Source organism: Anarhichas minor, unplaced genomic scaffold (assembly GCF_050575085.1).
Source record: "Anarhichas minor isolate MPS153535 unplaced genomic scaffold, ASM5057508v1 ptg000030l, whole genome shotgun sequence".
Classification (NCBI taxonomy): Eukaryota; Metazoa; Chordata; class Actinopteri; order Perciformes; family Anarhichadidae; genus Anarhichas; species Anarhichas minor.
The window spans coordinates 642,066-661,210 of NW_027466476.1; the positions used below are offsets into that span (position 1 = coordinate 642,066).

General features: G+C 43.1%; 1 protein-coding gene across 1 annotated transcript in view; it reads right to left on the reverse strand.

Annotated features, from left to right (window-relative positions):
* mctp1a (multiple C2 domains, transmembrane 1a) overlaps positions 1–19,145 on the reverse strand; it is a 117,686-nt gene that overhangs the window by 18,270 nt on the left and 80,271 nt on the right. Inside the window, exons 16-17 of the mRNA XM_076104802.1 lie at positions 15,689–15,805; positions 5,600–5,656 (exon numbers count right to left, since the gene is read on the reverse strand). Coding sequence (XP_075960917.1) covers positions 5,600–5,656; positions 15,689–15,805 — 174 coding nt within the window. The remainder of the gene's footprint in view (positions 1–5,599; positions 5,657–15,688; positions 15,806–19,145) is intronic.

The window sequence follows — 19,145 nt, forward strand, 5'->3', positions numbered from 1 at the left end:
CACGATTGATTTTTGTTTTTCTAGTACTCACCTTTGTATAGACCTAAAAAAAAACACTATTTGATATTTCTTGGGTCCATTGGAGCAAATCTGTAATCAAAGGAGCACCCATATATAATCTCTAGTGAGTATACTGTAAACTCTGTTAACCTATAGGTATACTGTCCATAAGTACAGAAAAAGACCCACAGTGCAAAAACACCATTTAATTTAAATAACAAAGGCCAGAGTTAAAGTAAAAGTGTTAAGAGGATGGCACAGAGTCAGAGACTGAAGGAGAATCTAGTGAAAGCAAAAGACAAAGCAAGAGATATGTATCTGGAGGGAATAGAGATAGAGAGAGATGATCCACCTGATGTTTGTGTGCGACAAAGAGGAAAAACAAACAAACAATGCAGTGCATTTTGCATAGAGAGACAATACCCCTCCATGCCTCTTTCACCCTCCTTTTTGTTTTCATTCCTCCCTCTATTAGCAAAACATGATTAAAATGCAATTCCTACCAGCGTCTCTGTTGAACGAGAAGGGGAAAAAAAACTGAGATGGGAAGAAAAATGAAGCGGAAAAGTCAAAAGCATCTTTTATGGCGTGACGCTTTTCATCCTTCACAGGCGGCGAGAAGAAAAGAACACAGGCATTCAAACTTTTTTCTCTTCCCCTCGTTCCCATTCTCCTCAGCAGTCGAAAACTCCCATGATACCCGAGGACAACCCGCTGCATCACAAGCTCAATAGCCTCCCCAGAACAACATTTCAGTCACACTTTTTTTTTTTCAAATAATTGATATAATTCCCAGTGCTCTCTTTAGTCCAATTACATTATGCCATGTCGCTATCTGAGCGATCTGCACAGTGCCGTGACTGGGACTGAGAGAGGAGTGTCGGGGCCTGGGAAGGTGCCGCAGAGCTCCTTGTGCTATCTGGAGATAAGTCAGAAAACTTGCACCGTTTTTAACTATATTCACACTGGGACAAAGTGTGTGCCTTATTTAACACATTGTATTGGAGCGGCACTTGTTTAATGATACGTAGAAGAAGAGACAGAGATGGGGAGAGAAAGAGACAGATAAATACAAACAGAGGAGTTGAGAGATATTCTATGAAATGGATGAGAGTCCTACAGGATGGGAGCTGGATATGTGTTACATACTACTATACAACCATTGATAAACACACATGTGCACGACCGTGTGTGCGCTGAACATGCCTACAGGGAATATGAGTAAAGGGCGAAACGGCGGTCTCAGCACACTAGATGACAAAGATAAAGAGATACCGTGGTGTAGGAAGATGGCTGTGTGGCAAGAGAGATGAAGAAACAGAGGATCATGCATGTTCAATAAAAAATACAATGTGGACTCATCAATAATAAACTAAATAGCTCTCATAACGCTGATGACACCGGGCATGCATTCCAACTTGCTCTAACCTTTTTGGACCACTGGTTGTGTGGGAAATACCATATCAAGTGTATTCATTCATGGGTTATGCAAGTTGTGCACGAGTCAAACAGTCCTCTATAATTATGCCATAAGGGATGGAAATACAGTTTTGAATTATAATCAGCTTGTGCCTCAATAGGTCAGCAATGAAAAACAACATAAACGTAGGTTAATGTTGGACTCAAGTCTTGAATGAAAACAGATGTCATTGCTGGATATAGGTGTGGTATGGAATGCCTTGGGGAATTGGTCCATAAGTAATACGAAATAAATCACTTTTCATTTCATTATAATTGAGATTTTACAGATCAATGTGCTGAAGCTAATGAATGGTCAACTCCATATTTACAATCAACTTTGCACATGAGCGAGGGAAGGAGAAAATGGGCAAGAAACGGGGGAGATTTTGAAAGTGTATGTAGTGTGTGTGTGTGTGTGTGTGTGTGTGTGTATATGTGTGTGTGTGTGTGTAGGTGTAAGAGATATAGATAGACATGGAGAGAGAAAGAGAGAGGGAGTGCACCGAGCAGTAAGCCCGTGAGCAGGACATGATTGCAGTGTGTATCTTATCTGTGTCAGGTCCTCCTGAGGCTAGTGGAGCCTAGCTGAGCGGAGCACGAGAGCTTCAGTGACCAGTCAACCGTGTGAAGGTAATCTCCTCACTCCTTCAGCCTGTCTCTCTCTCTCTCTCTCGCTCTCTCTCTCCCTCTTTCCTGTAAGCCAGCTCCCAACCCCCCCCCCCCCCCCAGCTGAGCCGCTGCACACAAACACTAAGTGAGATGCTCACAACAGAAACAAACCCGTTTATGCACACTAACACTCACACCCATGCAAAGCCTTAAGGTGATTGCCTCATGCCGGCTCTGGACAGTGAGCCCACAGGTGAGAGGAAACATCACAGGCTACATTGCACACTGAAGCCCCTGCAGCCAGTAGCTTGTAAATGTAGGGATTCTATCTCACAATGTAACGTCAAGCTGCATTGGGAGATACTGAAAAGGTCCATAAAAGGTACTAGGGGTTACGTTTTCCTCTCTTTTTTAAAAATCAGTAAGATAGAATTAAAAGGAAAAACAACATGCATTTGCTTCGTTTTTTTGGGGAGTAGGGATGGTTAAGGTGACAAAAAGTCAGAGATAATAGATGTCAATACACATCTATGTCATTTAAAAGATGGCAGATATTTTGACTTCATAGCAGAAAATCACAGGTATAACTAAGAAGTGATAATTGCTGCTCCAGGGCCCTTGAATTGTGCATTCTGCTCAGTTGCAAGGCTTACTTTGGAACTTGGAATGGAGCCATTGTTAATCTTCCAGTTAAATACAAGTGCTACTAGGAAGGTGACAATAGCCTAATGGTTGGCTAAGTAGCTTATGTGTCGAAAAATATGATCCTTTCAGGCAGAATATATATAATACAGGTTATGTTTAAGTAGACAATTTCTATAGCTTTGTGTCTTCCATCCATGTATTGGATCACTAATGTACTTTGAAGGAGAAAAAGTGCATTTGCAACTTGCCACTGTGTTTAAAATGAGTTTAGTTGAAAATGGAGGTTAAAAACTGGGGCAGTATACTGCTAACATATTTTATGTGTGTGCAGGCAATAAGAATCAAGCAACATTCCATGTTGAAGGTCAGCGCTCACACACACACAAACAGTGGAGGAGGAGGAGGAGGGGAGAGGAAGAAATAAAATGAGTTTGTGTCTAACATTCTTTCACCCTTCATGTGCCTTCCTGCTTGGCTTTAACAACGGAGCCGTCCCCATCAATTAGTCGAGATGCTGGACTTTCATTGAGATTAAGTGACTAATATCAGTGCTTGCTCACAAGAAAGACACTTTTCACGTCTGCCCAACAATCTGTTAAGTCAAAACACATGCGGTGATCCAAGGCAACAAGCCTGCAAGGGGTCCTCCATGCAATGAAAAACAGGTGCTCTACTTTTTGGCCATGTAATACCCCATTTAGCCTCTGGAGCAAAGGTTACCCAGCTAATAGCTGCCTTGTGGTGCGCACTGGGAAGAGCCGTGCACATGGCCGGAGTAAACATCTGGAACGGATTGTACATACTTGCAACATATGCTTCAAGTTCAATTAAAATGAGGCCTTGGCATATTTATTAATCTTTTTTTCCCTCTCCTCTCTCACTTACTCTCTCTCTCTCTCTCTCTCTGTTCTTCACTCTCTCCCTTATAGCCCTGTGCCATAAAAGAGGCCTCCTTCGACCCGTCCTTCGTACTTATACAATCTGAAGCTGTACCTCATATCCAATGTAAAAGACCTCATATCCAATGTAAAAAACTAATTTGTTGAGCCTTGGAAGTGCATTTGTTCTGCACTTAAACAGGTTGGACAGAGAGCAAGGGGGGAGGGGGAGAGAGAGAGCATGAAATAAAAAAAGGCAGGGAAGAGGACGATTAAGGGAAGGGTAGAAGGAGAGTGGGAGGGCAAAGACATGTAGGCGAAGAAAAAAGAAAAATGCCCCCCTTTCAACTTCCCTACAGCTCAAATGAAATGCTAACAGTTGAGGGGAGCAATAGATCAAAATGTATGAAGCCAGAGTTGGTAAATTGTAGCCTTTGTGGCGGCTGTGCTATCCAGCATCCCAGCCCTGTGTGAGCACAGAGAGCAAGGCCCTTTTATGTGGAATAATCAGTTTGGCACCAAATCTGACGGAGGCCGCAAAAGCGGCTGCTGCACCTCATTTCAATATGAAAGTCCAAAAATGTATTTCATATAATCTGCCGCTTTTCAAATGCCTGTATTTTTTTCCCTGAGAGGAGGGGGGGGGAATGCAATGATGGAGGACAGACGTAAAGAAGGGGTAAAAAAAAAAAAAAGGAAGGTTCAAGGTTGCCTGGTGCATATCTTCAGTCAGTGCCCCCCTGTACATTTCAGCCTTGGAACTTCACAGCCATGAAACTGTGGTTCTGCATCACTGTGGGAGAGGATGTAATGCTCACGTATCTTTGTGTGCTCATCGCCCAATTGGCTGCCTGGCTGACTGACTATTTGACCATCTGCACTATAAATGGGTTTTTCTAACCCTTTTGTTGCAGGCTTGCACTTACGGCCCTTCAAAACGGTAGAAGTTGTAGCAAGGTTGCAGTTGCATAAGTAAATTCCGCATACAGAGTGTCCTCAGGCTAAAATCACTTTCACATATCAAATTGCCTGGTCAAAGGCCTTTACAATTACCATTGCAAACAGCCAGAGCTTTCCTCCACAAAGATCACCAAACCAGACCGTGCAATTTACCACATCTTAGCCTACTAACCTTTATATTGCAGACGTGCTGCTGTAAGGCATCAAGTATCAGCTCAAGTCATTTCAGATCTACTGTTCAGTAAAGCTACTTCACTCTTTTCACGGTAAAAGATTTGTAATTTCCTTAAAAGTTTGAGTTATAATTTTGTCCTTGTTTAACACTGCTCGAGTATCAAACAGCACATAGATTTGTGTGCCGCGCCAAACCAGACAACACGGCGGTTGGATAAAGAGCTGTACCATTTCAATTATCATTCCTAAGTGGAACATTGACAAGGGACCTTATCCTATCCAGTGGCATTTGTTTCAGTAGCTGTTCCTACAGTGTAAACGAGCGGAGGCAGTAAAGCAGCCACCTGTTGTTACCTGATAGTGTCTGGACAAGCCCAGATGCTGTTTTACTGGGACATAAAGGAGCTGTGAGTGGACCTAAATAGCTAACTAAGCACTTTATGTGGGTGCATGTTCTCCGGAAGCAGGGCTGAAGCACAAGCGTAACTTCAATTCAACATAGTGTTGCGTGAAGCGAAAAATAAGGATAGTGTGCAAAACGGCAGTAACAGACCAAAGCAAACGACAAAGAGAAAAGGTGAGAGATGTGTTGTGTATATATCTACAGAGAAAACTTTTCAAACGGTTAAAAGGTTGTACAATCTTTGTACATGTGTTTGTGCCTCAGGCAGTGAAAATACCTGAACGGGGGAGGAGATGGAGGGAAAGATGGAGTCATTTCTTTCTTCCGTTTGTGTTTCCGGTGTATGGAGCAGTATCAACCTCTCCTGAGGCAGTGTGAGTATGCGTACGTGTGTGTGTGTGTGTGTGTGTGTGTGTGTGTGTGTGTGTGTTGTGTGCGTGCGAGTGCATCCTAGACAAGACATAATTACCTTGTCATCTTTGTCAAAATCCTCATCCTCGTCCTCCAGCAGGTCCTCCACTGCTTGCTGACAGTTGCAACAGAGGAAAAAGAAGAAAGAGAAATATGAACGTTTATGCAACAGCTATAGAACAAATAAACATCAGATAGCACAGGGTTAACATCATTAGAACAGCCGAAGAGGCACACTAAAGCTGATTGGTTATGCTTATGTCTGGCAAGAGGTTGTTAATGAGTATGGAAAGCATGCAGACGGCACAACTACTGGATTGGTGTGTGCTATTATGTCACGAGCTTCAGAAATGTTTAGAATGTAATTTTAGAAACATTCTGTTGTTCAAATGTGTCGACACTTCTGTAAATGCAAGCAAATGCTCCGGCTTTGAATTCCAACGGGCTGAGGATTAAAGTCTATTCATCCACTCAAATTGCACTGCACAAAAGCATTCAGATCTTTTTCCATTCAGCGGGACGAGACCAAGAACTCTTCTTCCGTTTCGGCTTCGGATTGGTCCCATCCGACCTCTTCAACCTCTGCACTCGTCTCTCACCTCTGCCGCCAGCCGATCCGAACACTAAACATTCACATCTATCTATCGTTTCTCATCCTCTCACAGAACGATGCTCCACGAGAGAAGAAAGCCTGCAGCACACAGAGCAAGTCACAAAGAACAGCAACTACGTGCTTCAGTGGTCCACGACCGATGAAACCGGAGCTGGTGTAGCTCTGAAGCCCCCCAAATACCATGATACACACTGTACAACACAGCGCATACAGATACATTGACTATACAACATAACAATGGTACATGCAAGTGGTACCTTTTCCTATTCAATAATGTAATTTTTACATCAACATTAAGAGACATTGAAATGTAGTAGGAAATTGGCTTTACTGAAAATGCAGCCCTTTACATTACAGCCGAGACCTCTATCTGTATGTGAAAAGCAAGCCAGTGAACGCATGTCTTGGCATATATGGAAAGCCCTGAACCAACAAGAGCAGCTTGGGCCTCTGTGTTTAGTGATACTATGACTGAGTATTGTATGCAACAGTACTTGAGTTGTTTGGGCGTCTTTGTGAGCATGCACAACTTCACGTGTCTAGACGTGATGCCAACGAGGCAAAAACCACAGATCACTGCAGTATCTCTTATCCACCCTCTTTCTGTCAGTCACAGATCAAAGCCACAAGGTCACATTGTTTGCTCCGAATTTAAATAAACAAACACGCATATTATAAGCCCGACAGCCGTCAACCTCAGTATTCATCTCTCATTGTTGTGCTGCGTTACCGACCCCGACCCCCCCCCCCCAAAAGAACGTTGCCCAGCCTCGACATCACCACAAGCCCCTAACCACCTCCAGAACAGCACAAACTGGTTTGGAGAAATCCAAAAATCATTACTTAACAACACAATAGCTTTTGTCCTTTTTGTTTTTCCCCGGAATAAGGGGGGGGGGGGGGGGGGGGGGAACTATGTGGCGGCTGACATAAGCCTCTTATGTAAATGCGGCTTCCCACACAAACAAAGAGGAGTTCAGAACAGCAGAGTTGAGAGGGTAGAGTCAATAGTGAGTGTGTGCGTGTGTGCGTGTGTGTGTTCCATCAATAGTTTAGAGTCTGGAGTGCAAAGTGTTGTGCGTCAATGTATGCACGGCACCCAGCATTTTAACTGTACAGCAACCGGTCATTCACAGTTCCCTGAGAATCCATCAGTGTCGACACAAATAAGCTTGAGTGTTGACAGCTCAACATCTCTGTATTGATACGGAATACGTTCACAACTACAGTATACAAAACCCAGAGAGGGGCTTCTTTCACTCAGCCGAGTCAGAAGACGTGATGCTGTCAAATGAAAGCCTTCTGGCAACTCTAAACAAATTAACTATAACTGTTTATAAAGTCATCATGGTTCCTCCCAAATCCTTTCACCCGTGCCAAAATACAAACATAATGGATTCCTCCACACAGAGGCTTTACCATGGCACGCCTGGCACACACTCCAAACTTTAAACAAAGGGAATGAGCATGAGCTAGCTGGAGAAGCATGACCTAGAGAGACAGAGAGAATGATAGAGTCGTTTGTCTCCCTCTGCTCTCCCTCTCCTCTATCGCCTCTGGTTACAGAGAGAAGTCATGTTTCCTGCAATGAGACACAGTGTAAAATTAATAAATAAAACGACATGGAACATGTCATCTGCCCTGAAGATTGCCACGGCTAAATGTGTGCACTGAAGCTACTGTCTCAGTAAGGGAGGATATAAATTACCTCAGTGCAGCCGATGAATTCCAAACATCTTTCTTTCTCTCCCTCTACCTCTCTCTCTATTTGTCTCGCTCTTTCGCTCTTTCTAAGACCTGTTTGGTGTATGATATCATTTGTCTGCTTATCCCTCCATTATCATGTTGTTTGAATTACTATCATTACAGCACGGCGGCATCAAAGCCTTGCTGTCGACAGGATCGCGTAGCGCTCACGTTGCCTGCAGAGCTGCTCCAGTCAATTCAATATCTACTGAGGTGGGGGATTAACATATTCAGACCTATTCAAATGATACAGGGATGATGCAGGCTACTCTTACAGATTACACTGTGCCCCATAAATACATACAAAGATGGTGATAATATAAAATACACACAAAGAATATAACAGAGTGCAATGACATTGAGAGTTCAAATGGCTGTGAAAGTATGAATACATCGGTTTGGCCTTGGTGGTTTAGACCTAAAAAGCTGATTTGCAAAAATTAAGCAGAAATTGCTTTGGTTCAGATGCTAAGCTCTGCTACATCACTCCAATTTTCCTCTAACTGTACTTCCAATCAAGGCAAACATATCGTCTGTAAAGAATGAACTGCTGTCCATTAAAATTAACTGGAAAAAGGATTGTGCATTATATGTTTTTGCTCTGACAAGAATGCCATTTACTCTGTATGCAGAGGTTTTGACTGTCAGTGACTTAATTTTGAATGACATACCAGTCCAAACAACATCAGAGGTGGTGTAGTATCCTCTTGTTTTGATGTATTCTTCAGAGTATCCTTGTATGGCTATTGTTCTACTCCATTTGGTGATTTGACAGCTTCAAAGCTGGAACCGTTACTGTTTTGCATCGTCATGTTAGCACTAATTTACATGCAGCCGTACTGTTGCTCTGCTCCAGATGAAGTGCATGGGGCTAGCTAAATCTAAACTCTGACTTTGATGTTGGAGGACTAGAAGTGCGGTTGTAGCTTATCCAGGTAATACGAAGTGAATAGAGCCAAAACAAGTGTTAAACTGAGGCTACAGGAAAGGATAAACCTTGTTTAGAATGGAAAATATATTCCAAGCTTCAAGTACAAATATTAAAATAATGCAAACGAGCTAATCAGCTAATATACTTATCCATAGGTGTATAACTACACTGTAAGATACTTAGAGGGTTTAAACCTAACTCGACATGTCGGGAACAAAAGAATCTCTACTTTACATAGATAGATGCTACTTTCATGGAAGTTAAAGAGACAGAACCTGTCTGGATCAATGGAACATGTGTACGCACACAGACACTCCCACCCCACAGAGGGAAAGTAAAAATCTACTGCCTGAAGTAGTAGACACATCATTTTCACCCCTGAAATGCCTCTAAACTCGACCCTCTCTCTCTCCCTGGCTAGGCTGAGTTCCACCATCTCCCCTCCTAACCTTCCCAATGACAGCCGCAGTGGGAATTGACGCCGAGGCAGACATCTCAGCGAACATGAAGATATATTTTCTCCTCCTTTTTTCTCCCATTCCTCTATCCCTTCCTCCTTCCACCCTCCTGCTGCTCTTCCTCTTTGATACGTGAGGGGGTTTTAACCTCTCCAGCTGCTGAGGTTTGGCCGACTGGCTGGCTGGGGGATCTCAAGGCCCTACTTGGTATGCACTGTCCATGAGTGTGTGTGTGTGTGTGTGTGTGTGTGTGTGTGTGTGTGTGTGTGCATATTGCCTACACCACAGTTTCTGCAGACTGGGGGAGGGCTGTGCGTCTGATAAGGGCTGCTGGCTGGGTCTGGCTGACCCACGCGGGCCTTTCACAAGCTGTCAGAGCCGTGGCCCTCAGAGGGGGGCCCTTCCATCTGCACTGCCCCAGCCAGAGCTCACCCAGCAGGGGGCCAGAGAGGGGTGAGGCCGGGGTGCTACCGGAGCTGGAGGCTGGGGGTGGGCGTGAGAAGGCTGGCTCCATATTCATGAACGCAACACCAAATCTGTGAGCGTTGGAGAAGATTGCGTTTCGGGATAGTAACGTAAGCATGGCTAACACAATGCATGTGTCTCATTGCTTATTTGCTGACAAATCCTCAAGTGTGTTTAGTCAGGCATTCAGCAGCTATCAAGAGGAAAGCACAATTTTACATGATCCACAAGCGTTGTTGAGATAGTGAGTAAATAGAGTAATAAGATGTTTGTCCTTCTCAGACAGATGATGCCGTCTTGTCTTATTGTTTCGTATACTCACTTGTGGAAAAGAGGGCTAGAGCTGGTACATACTTGATGTGCAATCTATTCCACACAAACATACTCACATCTGTAGGCTTAAGCTCAAGGTTTAACCTGAAAAACTCCCAAACAGCTACAGCGGGTGTACTGTATAGACAAAAACAACAACAACAAGCACTGAGGCAGACACCCTGAGCTGCTGACGTTGTTAGCAAAGAGCACAGACAGTTACAAAGGTTCAGTGTGATGAAGGGAGTTAGACAAATGGAGGGAAAGGAAGAGAAAGAGAGACAACATGATGAAAAGGGAGGCTGGGAGGATTCTGCAGTGGCATTCCTGATGCTCCCGATGCTCCCGTCCCGCTTCAAACTATGCCCGTCGCCTGTCTTTCTGCCTGCCAGCCTGCCATCCTATCTGCCAGTTTAGCAGAGACAGAGAGGCAGCAAGAGGAGCAGAGACGAGTGCGGTGATGCCGGGGCGGCACGGGGGAAATCAGTGGGGCACAGGCGCTCCCAGTTAAAAGTGACATGACCTTTTGATTTTGTCACCTGTCACCAACTGCCATGTCTGACTCCGCACTGAGGAGTGCCTGCCATCCACCGCTGTTTTCCTCTGCCGCCGTCTCTCTGTCGCTCCGTCTCTCTGAATGCCTCTCTGTCTTTTTCTGTCTCCTGCTCCCACTCCATCTCCTCTTCTTTCCAGAGTTGTGGTTTTTTAGGGGAAAAGTGGAGGTGTTACTTTTTTGGAGGAGTTGCGGTATAATAGGCAGCGTTTCCTCTTTTCCTTCCAGCTTTCCTAATATCTACTCCTCTCTACCTGTGTTGTGTGTGGCTCTTAATGAGGGCAGATGTCAAGGCACAGAATGTTTTTAAGATGCAGAAAAGTTTTTTTTTTTTTTGTAGATGCAAAATCAGGGTGAAAATAGAATAGATAAAAATGGCAATGAAGTCTTGTTCTAGAAATGATACCATGTTACAATAAAATCAGACATTGTTACCGTCTTGGAAATAAACCAGATTCATATTTCTTTTTTTTAATGAACAATATACTGCAGACACACAGTGCTTCAGTCAGGAAAGTAAATATAAAACTACATCAAGTAGAACTACTTGGATTCGAACTAATACAAAATAATATTTGTAGAAAACTTAGTCAATTATTTTCCTCTAAATAAAGTTCTATTGGAGAGATTAATCTGCTTGTTTTCCTGGAAATGCTACCGGGATGTAGAGCGGGTTGAAAGTTGTGCGCTCGATCTCGCACATGGAGCCATGTCTGCAAGTGTGAAGTATCTTCAGGCCATTAAGGTCTGCGCTTCTGTAATGGGTTGGTGAATCCATATAATGGTCTGAAGCATGGGATAAAGATGATGGTCCTCCAGTGTGACAAGGCCTAATTGCCCATCAACCCGTGGTAGAGAGAGACATCACCATGTTCAGTATGTGCCCTCTACTGCAGACAACACCTTCATAACATCTGCTGAGGACCTTTCTGGGCCAACAGAACACCGAGGGAGGATTCCTATTGGGATGCGTCTCTGCTCCTTAATTTCAGCGCGCATCATATACACTCATGCAAGCAGGCACACACATGGAAAACGACACATTCATCCACACACACCTTGCAGCTCTTTTTTTTTTTCCTGCAGAGCTTCCTGTCCTCTGGTTGACCGAGCCCAGCCTACTGGCAGCGTCCTTTGCAACAGGCTTGGGATGGATCGAAGCCGCAAAATGTTCCAGGTTTCAAAACAAGACAGAGATGGAGGGGAGGTCATGTCATTAAAGTGCTCCTCCACCTCCCAACAAGAGGGGACTCGGTACAAATGCAGAAAGATGGGAAGGACCTTCCTGCATGGTACATTATTAGATTTGGATGCCAGAGCAGTATCATACTCCACATATATTCAAAAGCATAGAAGGCTCTCTTCTTTGTTTGTTTGCTTCAGTGAGCATGTTACAGCATGAGACACAGGTCAGCCAATAGCGTTGAAGAGTGAGTGTTCACAGGTCAGAGTGCTACATGATGTGAGAGGAGGTCGGCGACCTTGCCGGTGCATCGCCTCCTTTAAATCGCTGTTCTGAGGATGCTCCGACTGCTTAGCAGGTACTGGTCAAGGTTGGGGCGAGGGTAAGGAGCGCTGATCCAAGATCTGTTTGCAAAGCAGCATGTAACCACACAGCATTCAGTGACCCTGAGCGGTGAATATTACAGCGCGTAGAGAACACCGTTTGTGTATTTGCTGTAGACGGGGCTATGGACTGTGGTTGCGGTGTAAAATCAGAGAAGGGTCCTCACATTGAACCCATCAGATGAAGCAAGGCCCCTCAGTTCATTAGGAAGTCTGTACTCAAGCATATACTGTTTTTTGCTGCACTCCCCCCCCCCCCCCCCCCCATCCTTCTCTCTCTCTCTCTCTCACCCTTCAGAGTGAGTTCAGCAGAGATTCCTTTGGCATTACCCTCACCCCAGACTGCTGGAAAACCGCAGCGCTCCGGATGCTGACCCTTGCTCGGCTCAGCACAATGCTTTAATTTGGTCTGTTGTTTAAAGTAATTAGAAAGCCTTTTTCCCCTTGTTTTCTTTTCTATTCTTCTCTGTTCTCTGCCAAGAGCGAGAGGGAAACAGTGAGTCTTCCATGACTTCAGCTTGATAAAGACTCGGAAGAGAAATCCGGGGGTCCGGGAGAGGAAGCGAAGAACGCAGATACTTCATGCACTCTCTGTACCGACTCTCCCCCCCCCCCCCCCCCTGCACTGACGCAGATTGGGAAACTCTGAAAACAAACAGGGACAGGACTCGGGGGATACTTGCATCTGAATGTGTGCGTGTGTGTGTGTACAGCATTTGCAAACAAATGTCTTAAAATAATGAATGCTTACACCATTCGCAGGTTACTTTACACGTGTTCAAATTTGACTTAAGATAGTAATATCACAACTGAGAGAGGCAGAAAGATAATATCGGAGCAAGGAGAGAGGGTTCATCGCATTCACCAATCCTGAGGCAGTGAGACTGCAACGGCAAGACGATGACAGTCAGAGAATATTCTTTGTGTCGCCCGTGCTGCTCTGTACTGTTCAGCACAACTGTCACAGCGGCAAGAAAAGGAGCATCAATGGTGCTAATCTTTGACAATTAATCCCACTTTCATCGGCTATATTACTCCAAAGATTATCTGCACACACTCATGTATATGCAAGCATACACACAGTAGATGGCCATACATGCACACGTTTTTCACACAGACGCACAGAGAACTTTTATCTCTATGTGCACACAGTGTATTTTCCCCACACACACACACACACCTGGAGTGACACACAGATGCAGTTGCGTTTCTACACTTTGGTTGTGCCTGAATCATAACCTTGGAATAAAAGTGAACATGTCATCCTACATCAGGCAGCAGAACACCACCATAATGACACAAAATATTCAGTATTGATGCATCGTGCGCACAGCTGCGCATTCACTTATACTACATACACTGCTATCCGGTTCTCTTGCGCTGCGTATTTCCCTCCGACTATCTCACCACCAGCCCGAACAAACTTCTCTACATACTCTCCACTAGCAGCTCTGACCCTCCACTCCACACATAGCAAGGCTGTCCAACTGTAAGAAGTACACAACACACTCACTTGCGGATTGTGCTCATATAAGAAACATATAAGAGACATTTAACTGAAAGAAGGTCAGATATGAAACTTTGCAGGAGTGCTCTTAAATATGCTAAAACATATGCCTGGCCTTGGTGTTCTATTCAGCCCAATGGCCCAAGCAGATAACTCCTTTGAATTCAAGCAAACATCCTCAAACCGCACAATGAAGACGATGATGTTAAAGCAACCTTCAGAGGAAAAAATGCCCTTCAGCTCGGAAGTGTGGAAGTGTGGAGAAGTACATGTCAATCAAAAGTGTGATGCTACTAAGACAGTATTAGACATTGAAACTAAAAGATCCTATGTCAGCACACCGTCCATATTTTCTCTCGTCTCTGAGCACAGGGCAACTTCGTAGAGCTGAGCCGAACAGCATTGTCTTTTAAAAAGGCCCTTTTTATGAGTATCAACACTATCAACATGTCTTAATGTTCCAACCAATTCCTGAGGTACTTGAGACACAATAGTCCCTTTCAAGGGAGGAGAAAAAAGCAATTCTGCATGAAGTGGGAGTAACATGTACATACTCATATGTGAAGTGAGTGGCACATTACAAGAATATGTAACCTTTGTTGCCTCATTTTAATTAGGAAGTGCATGGGAAAAGAATATCATTAGGTCTGGATAAATACAAGCAGCAGGTGGGGGGGACAAATCATCATGCTGGGTTTTGTCTTAAGACGTGAGATTTCTTTTTGTCAAGCAATGTCGCCATCTACAGGTGAAGAAAAATATCTCATGTCTGTGTCATTCACAAGTTTGGAAAAGGATATATTTTGTCTAAAAACCTACTTGCAATAGAAATCCTTAAATTCTTCACTTAACTGACTATATCCAGTTCAAATACTGTAAATTCCAGTATGTACCACAAACTACGGTATAATGACCAGGTTATTATCAAGTAAGAGGCGGCTCGTTTCGGACTCATAAGGTTGTCTTTTGCTGATTTTATTGTCAACTTAAACTCTAAAATTAACAAATATTGAAATGGAGGCTTATAAATAGAGAAGCTTAACTCTAGAGACTTAGCGAATAAATCTGGGTTGTAAGTTATGTGCAGTTCACATCTAATTCCATTTTTATGTGTAATATTACAATGACACAGAGCAATGAGATTTAGTTCATCATAATGACTGAATATCTCTTCCAAATCCAATCTAACCCAAAGAATCCTTATGAAGAGATAAATATACACATATAGTAGGGAAGATACTGCGAGAAAATCTGAGGTCTGGTGTTAACTGGGTATTTCCAACTGAGTCTTGGAAAAAGGAACTTATTAAAATTAATCACTTCATTGTTCACGCTCACTCCATAGTCCAGCTCTCTCTCTCTCTCTCTCGTTTTCACTCTCTACTCTCCAAATGTGCCTGGCCATGATTAAAACATGTCTGTTTCTCCATGACATTGCTTTGACATCATTTAATTGGTATAAGAGATAAAAAATAAATGAATTAAATAAATATACTACCTGGTAAGTGGCGTAACGTAGCTCAAGGTGACAGCCTATTATTTCTCCCTTTTCCTCAAAGAAGGCAAAGTGAGAAATGCGAGATAGTACTGAGAATGCAGCTGCTCAAGGGGCAGATGGAGCTTTTTTTTTATCTTAAAAAAAATTCACCGTAGATTTTATTACATTAAATTCTAATTTTGCCCAAAGTTTGTGCAATCAAAAGATACATTTAAAATGTATATTATGCTCATATTGATGCTTTCTCACTCACCTGTATACTGATCATAATCACCTGTCACATCTTTAACAGCACACACATGAATTGCATGTATCAGGTCTCGCACCAAAGGAATGAAATGCATGGAAATGTGATTAATGTTGTAAATAAAAAGAGCGTAATGGCTCTATATAAACAATGGTGTCCGAGTTTTAACCAGGCATTGTGTGTGAAAAGCGGCTTTTACAGTGAAATGAAAGAAAGGCGGAGGGATATCAAGAAGCCGTCGGGTTACTCACCACATCTTGCCTGGTATCCTTCCCCGATGCAATGAGGATGTAGTTCCAGACCAAAGGCAGAAGCAAAGCCAGAGGAATCATGTAGAGTTCAAAGTTCCAAACAACGATGACAAAAAGCTGAAGAGAGAGAAAAAGACAAAACCATCAGCAAAAGAAAAGTGAGAACAAAAAAGTGAGAAGAGTGTGGGCTACGGCTGTATACATTCAAGACCCCATATTGACCCCCATGAGGCAAACTCCTGAGAACGTACGCCGACCATATGTGCGATTGGAAACGACACATTCATATGCAGAATCATAACCACCATGGGACAAGGCGTAAAAATAAGACTGGGCTTCAACAAAGGTACAGGCCTGGTGTCGGTAAGCCTAGGTTCACCGCCCTGACCCTCAAAGCATTCTGGGCCTCCAGCTGAGGAGGAAGATGATGAGGATGATGAGTACGAGCCGTCAGAGCCTCTTTCCTCCATGCCAATCATCCCAGAGGCTGAGGTCATGTACCGTTTTCAACCGCAGCACGTCAAAGCTGACCCTTCCACACTCAATCCCAAACTGCAGTATCTGACCTCACACACCCCACACCCCCAGTCCCTAACCCTGTCACTCCAAGCCCCAATACCCTCTCCTCTACCCCAAAAGACTCCTATGCCCCATCTCTAACCTTCTCTGCACCCATCTGCCAAATCCACAACCTCTACACCTCCCCTCTCATCACCAAACAAGAAAAGTACCATCGGAAAATTAACCTTTCCTAAAACCTTGCATTTTGGTTTTGGCAGCGCTCCTTAACCTCTGACAACAGATTATTGCTGCTTGGGACAAGACATATGTGGGAAAGTGAAATTGCTAATGATGGAAGCTTGGTATTTTATGACGGCATTGCGTTAATTGTGAGAGATGTTGAGAGAATTGTGTCAGTTTCAGAAAGTTAAGCTGGAAGAAATAGATTTTATTCCCACAAAAATGGAACAAAAAACATTTTATTTTCTAATAATTTAATTTATAAGTATACAGAGATGTTTCGTGATTGATAAGACTCCAGCAGCAATTATAACAAATGCTGAGAAATGCAAACCATGCCTAATACTTTTCTAGCAAAACATCTTTATCACATTCAAGTACCAGAAATCCATTACTTTAAATATGAGCAAAGAAGATTTAAATTACTCTCTGTATGAAAATGGATCCATGTTCAACAGTCACTTCTGATGGGACACTTTTAAGAGAGGTGAAATTGAAACTACTTCTGATATAAAGCCGATTTATTGGTCTGTGTACCAATTATGATCTATCCTGTTTTGCTCAACAAGCAAAAGAAAACTTGTTAACAATCAAATTGTTTTATTTCTGTGTGTGTGTGTGGGGGGGGGGGGATAGACAGAGAGAGAGAGAGGAGAATGAAAAACAAGCTCTCTTCATTGTGTTTACAGCCCAAGGTTAATGTGAATATGAGGTTCAACAGCCCCTCAAGAGTGTGTATGCAGTTCTGCTTTTACTGTAGTAGAGCTAGTCGGACTCACACACACTCACACACACTGTGCGGTCTGTGTTTCAATTTCCTTTCTCACACACACACACACACACACACGCGCACACACACACACACACACGCATCTGAAATAGCAATGAAAACAACTCTTCACAATCGCACCATTAAACATTTTCTCAACTTTTCCACATTTCACATAAAGTTTGAAAGGCTCATATTCAAACTTTTGAATAGAACTATGACTTAATGTAAAACGAACCAACAGTGTATACAAAGCAAAAACAGACATAAATTAAACATTGGAAATGTCCAGCACATTTGCATAATGCTCACAGCTAAATGTATTTTTCAAATAAACCTGAACGGCCTTGATGCAACAACCAAATGTCCCGAAAGGATTGAAATCTTTCTCCGTCTCTCTCAGGCTCAACTTCACTTTCTCACATACAAAGAGTCTCTCTGATACAACTGTGTAGGAGAATTGGCAAGAAACTATTCAATAATTCATATTTGTATACTAATAAGCAAAACAACCATTTCCCTTCATATAGAAGAAAAAGCTGTTAGGACTGTGTAAGCTCAACAACTGAAACTTGCATACTGACAAAACACATGCTCACATATATATATTTTTTTCTCTAAAATTATCCATATTCCTACAAATTAGTAGAATTTACAAATCTGTAACGCTGATAAACACTGGAATAATCTGTATCTAAACAATGTGCAAAAGAGCAGCAAACATGTCTTCAGTCAAGCAAACAAAGGAGCTCATTTGTCTTAAACCTATTCTGGTAAAAGCTATAAATACCTGCACACTTACAAACATCTTCCCGCAGATACACACCGTGCTCCTGCTATAAATATACGGTACAGCAGGCATATATTCTACGCTAAATATTTTGAGTGCCTGCTTCTCCAATCGCTCATTGTATCGTTATCACACAACTAATGAATTACTCCTCTCTGTCCTGATGTTTATATGAAACCATAATACCCTCTTTTATGTTTTAAAAATATATTGCTTTCTTCTCCGGTTGCCTGAGGTTGTTTAACCTGCCGTCCCCCTTCATTCCTCCTGCATTTGGTTATAGTAGCTGAGGGCGAAGTTTTGACTGGCAGCTAGAGGAACCGGACACCCAGGCTCAGCAGTGGCCAGCCATGCCCCGTCTCCGTGCCCCCCGGCTGGGTAATAGGGGCCCTGCAGTGCCTGGACCTTTCCACCAGGACTAGGCGATCACAGCCACCACCCCCCATTGCTTGCTATACCAGATAGCAAGCTCTTCGCCTGGGGAAGAGGGAGTGGGAAGGAGCCTGCTGTGGATGTCAGCGACCAGAGAGAAGCATGGGGGGGAAACAACGATAAAAACGTGGTGGATCGAAGGACAAGAAGAGGGGGGGGGGGGGGGGGGGATGCTAAATGAAGCTCCAGACGTAGTCTATGGGAACAATTTGTAGATGACTCTGTGTGGTCAGAGACGCATTATGTAGTGGTCGGTGATGGATCACGGTATCTGAACATGCACCGTGCCCCACTCCTGCTTTATACTGCTGAATCCTTACCTGTGTGGTATCTTTCTCTGTATATGTACTTCTATATTATTCAAATCATGCAAACTCTAATGTATTTTTGAGAGCATGTACATAAGTGTGAATTTTATTTGCTACTGAAACAAAATCTTTCCTTATCTTTCCTTCTCATACTACCACTGTATTAAATATTAGCTGTAATTATCTGAACGACTAAAGAACAGTGGGGATAAATATCCATTTAAGAGGCAGTTTAGTTCTTTTCCATGATATTTGATGTTGACACCAAAACCACTTTCAGCAATTTACCCTTTAAAAAGCAAATCTATTTTGTTATAAAAATCGATCCTTTCTTTTTAAATGACTTGTGCTTTAACAAGTCTTCGGTGAAATGCACTGGACTTTCTAAGAACAGAACTATTTAACTGTCATAAAACA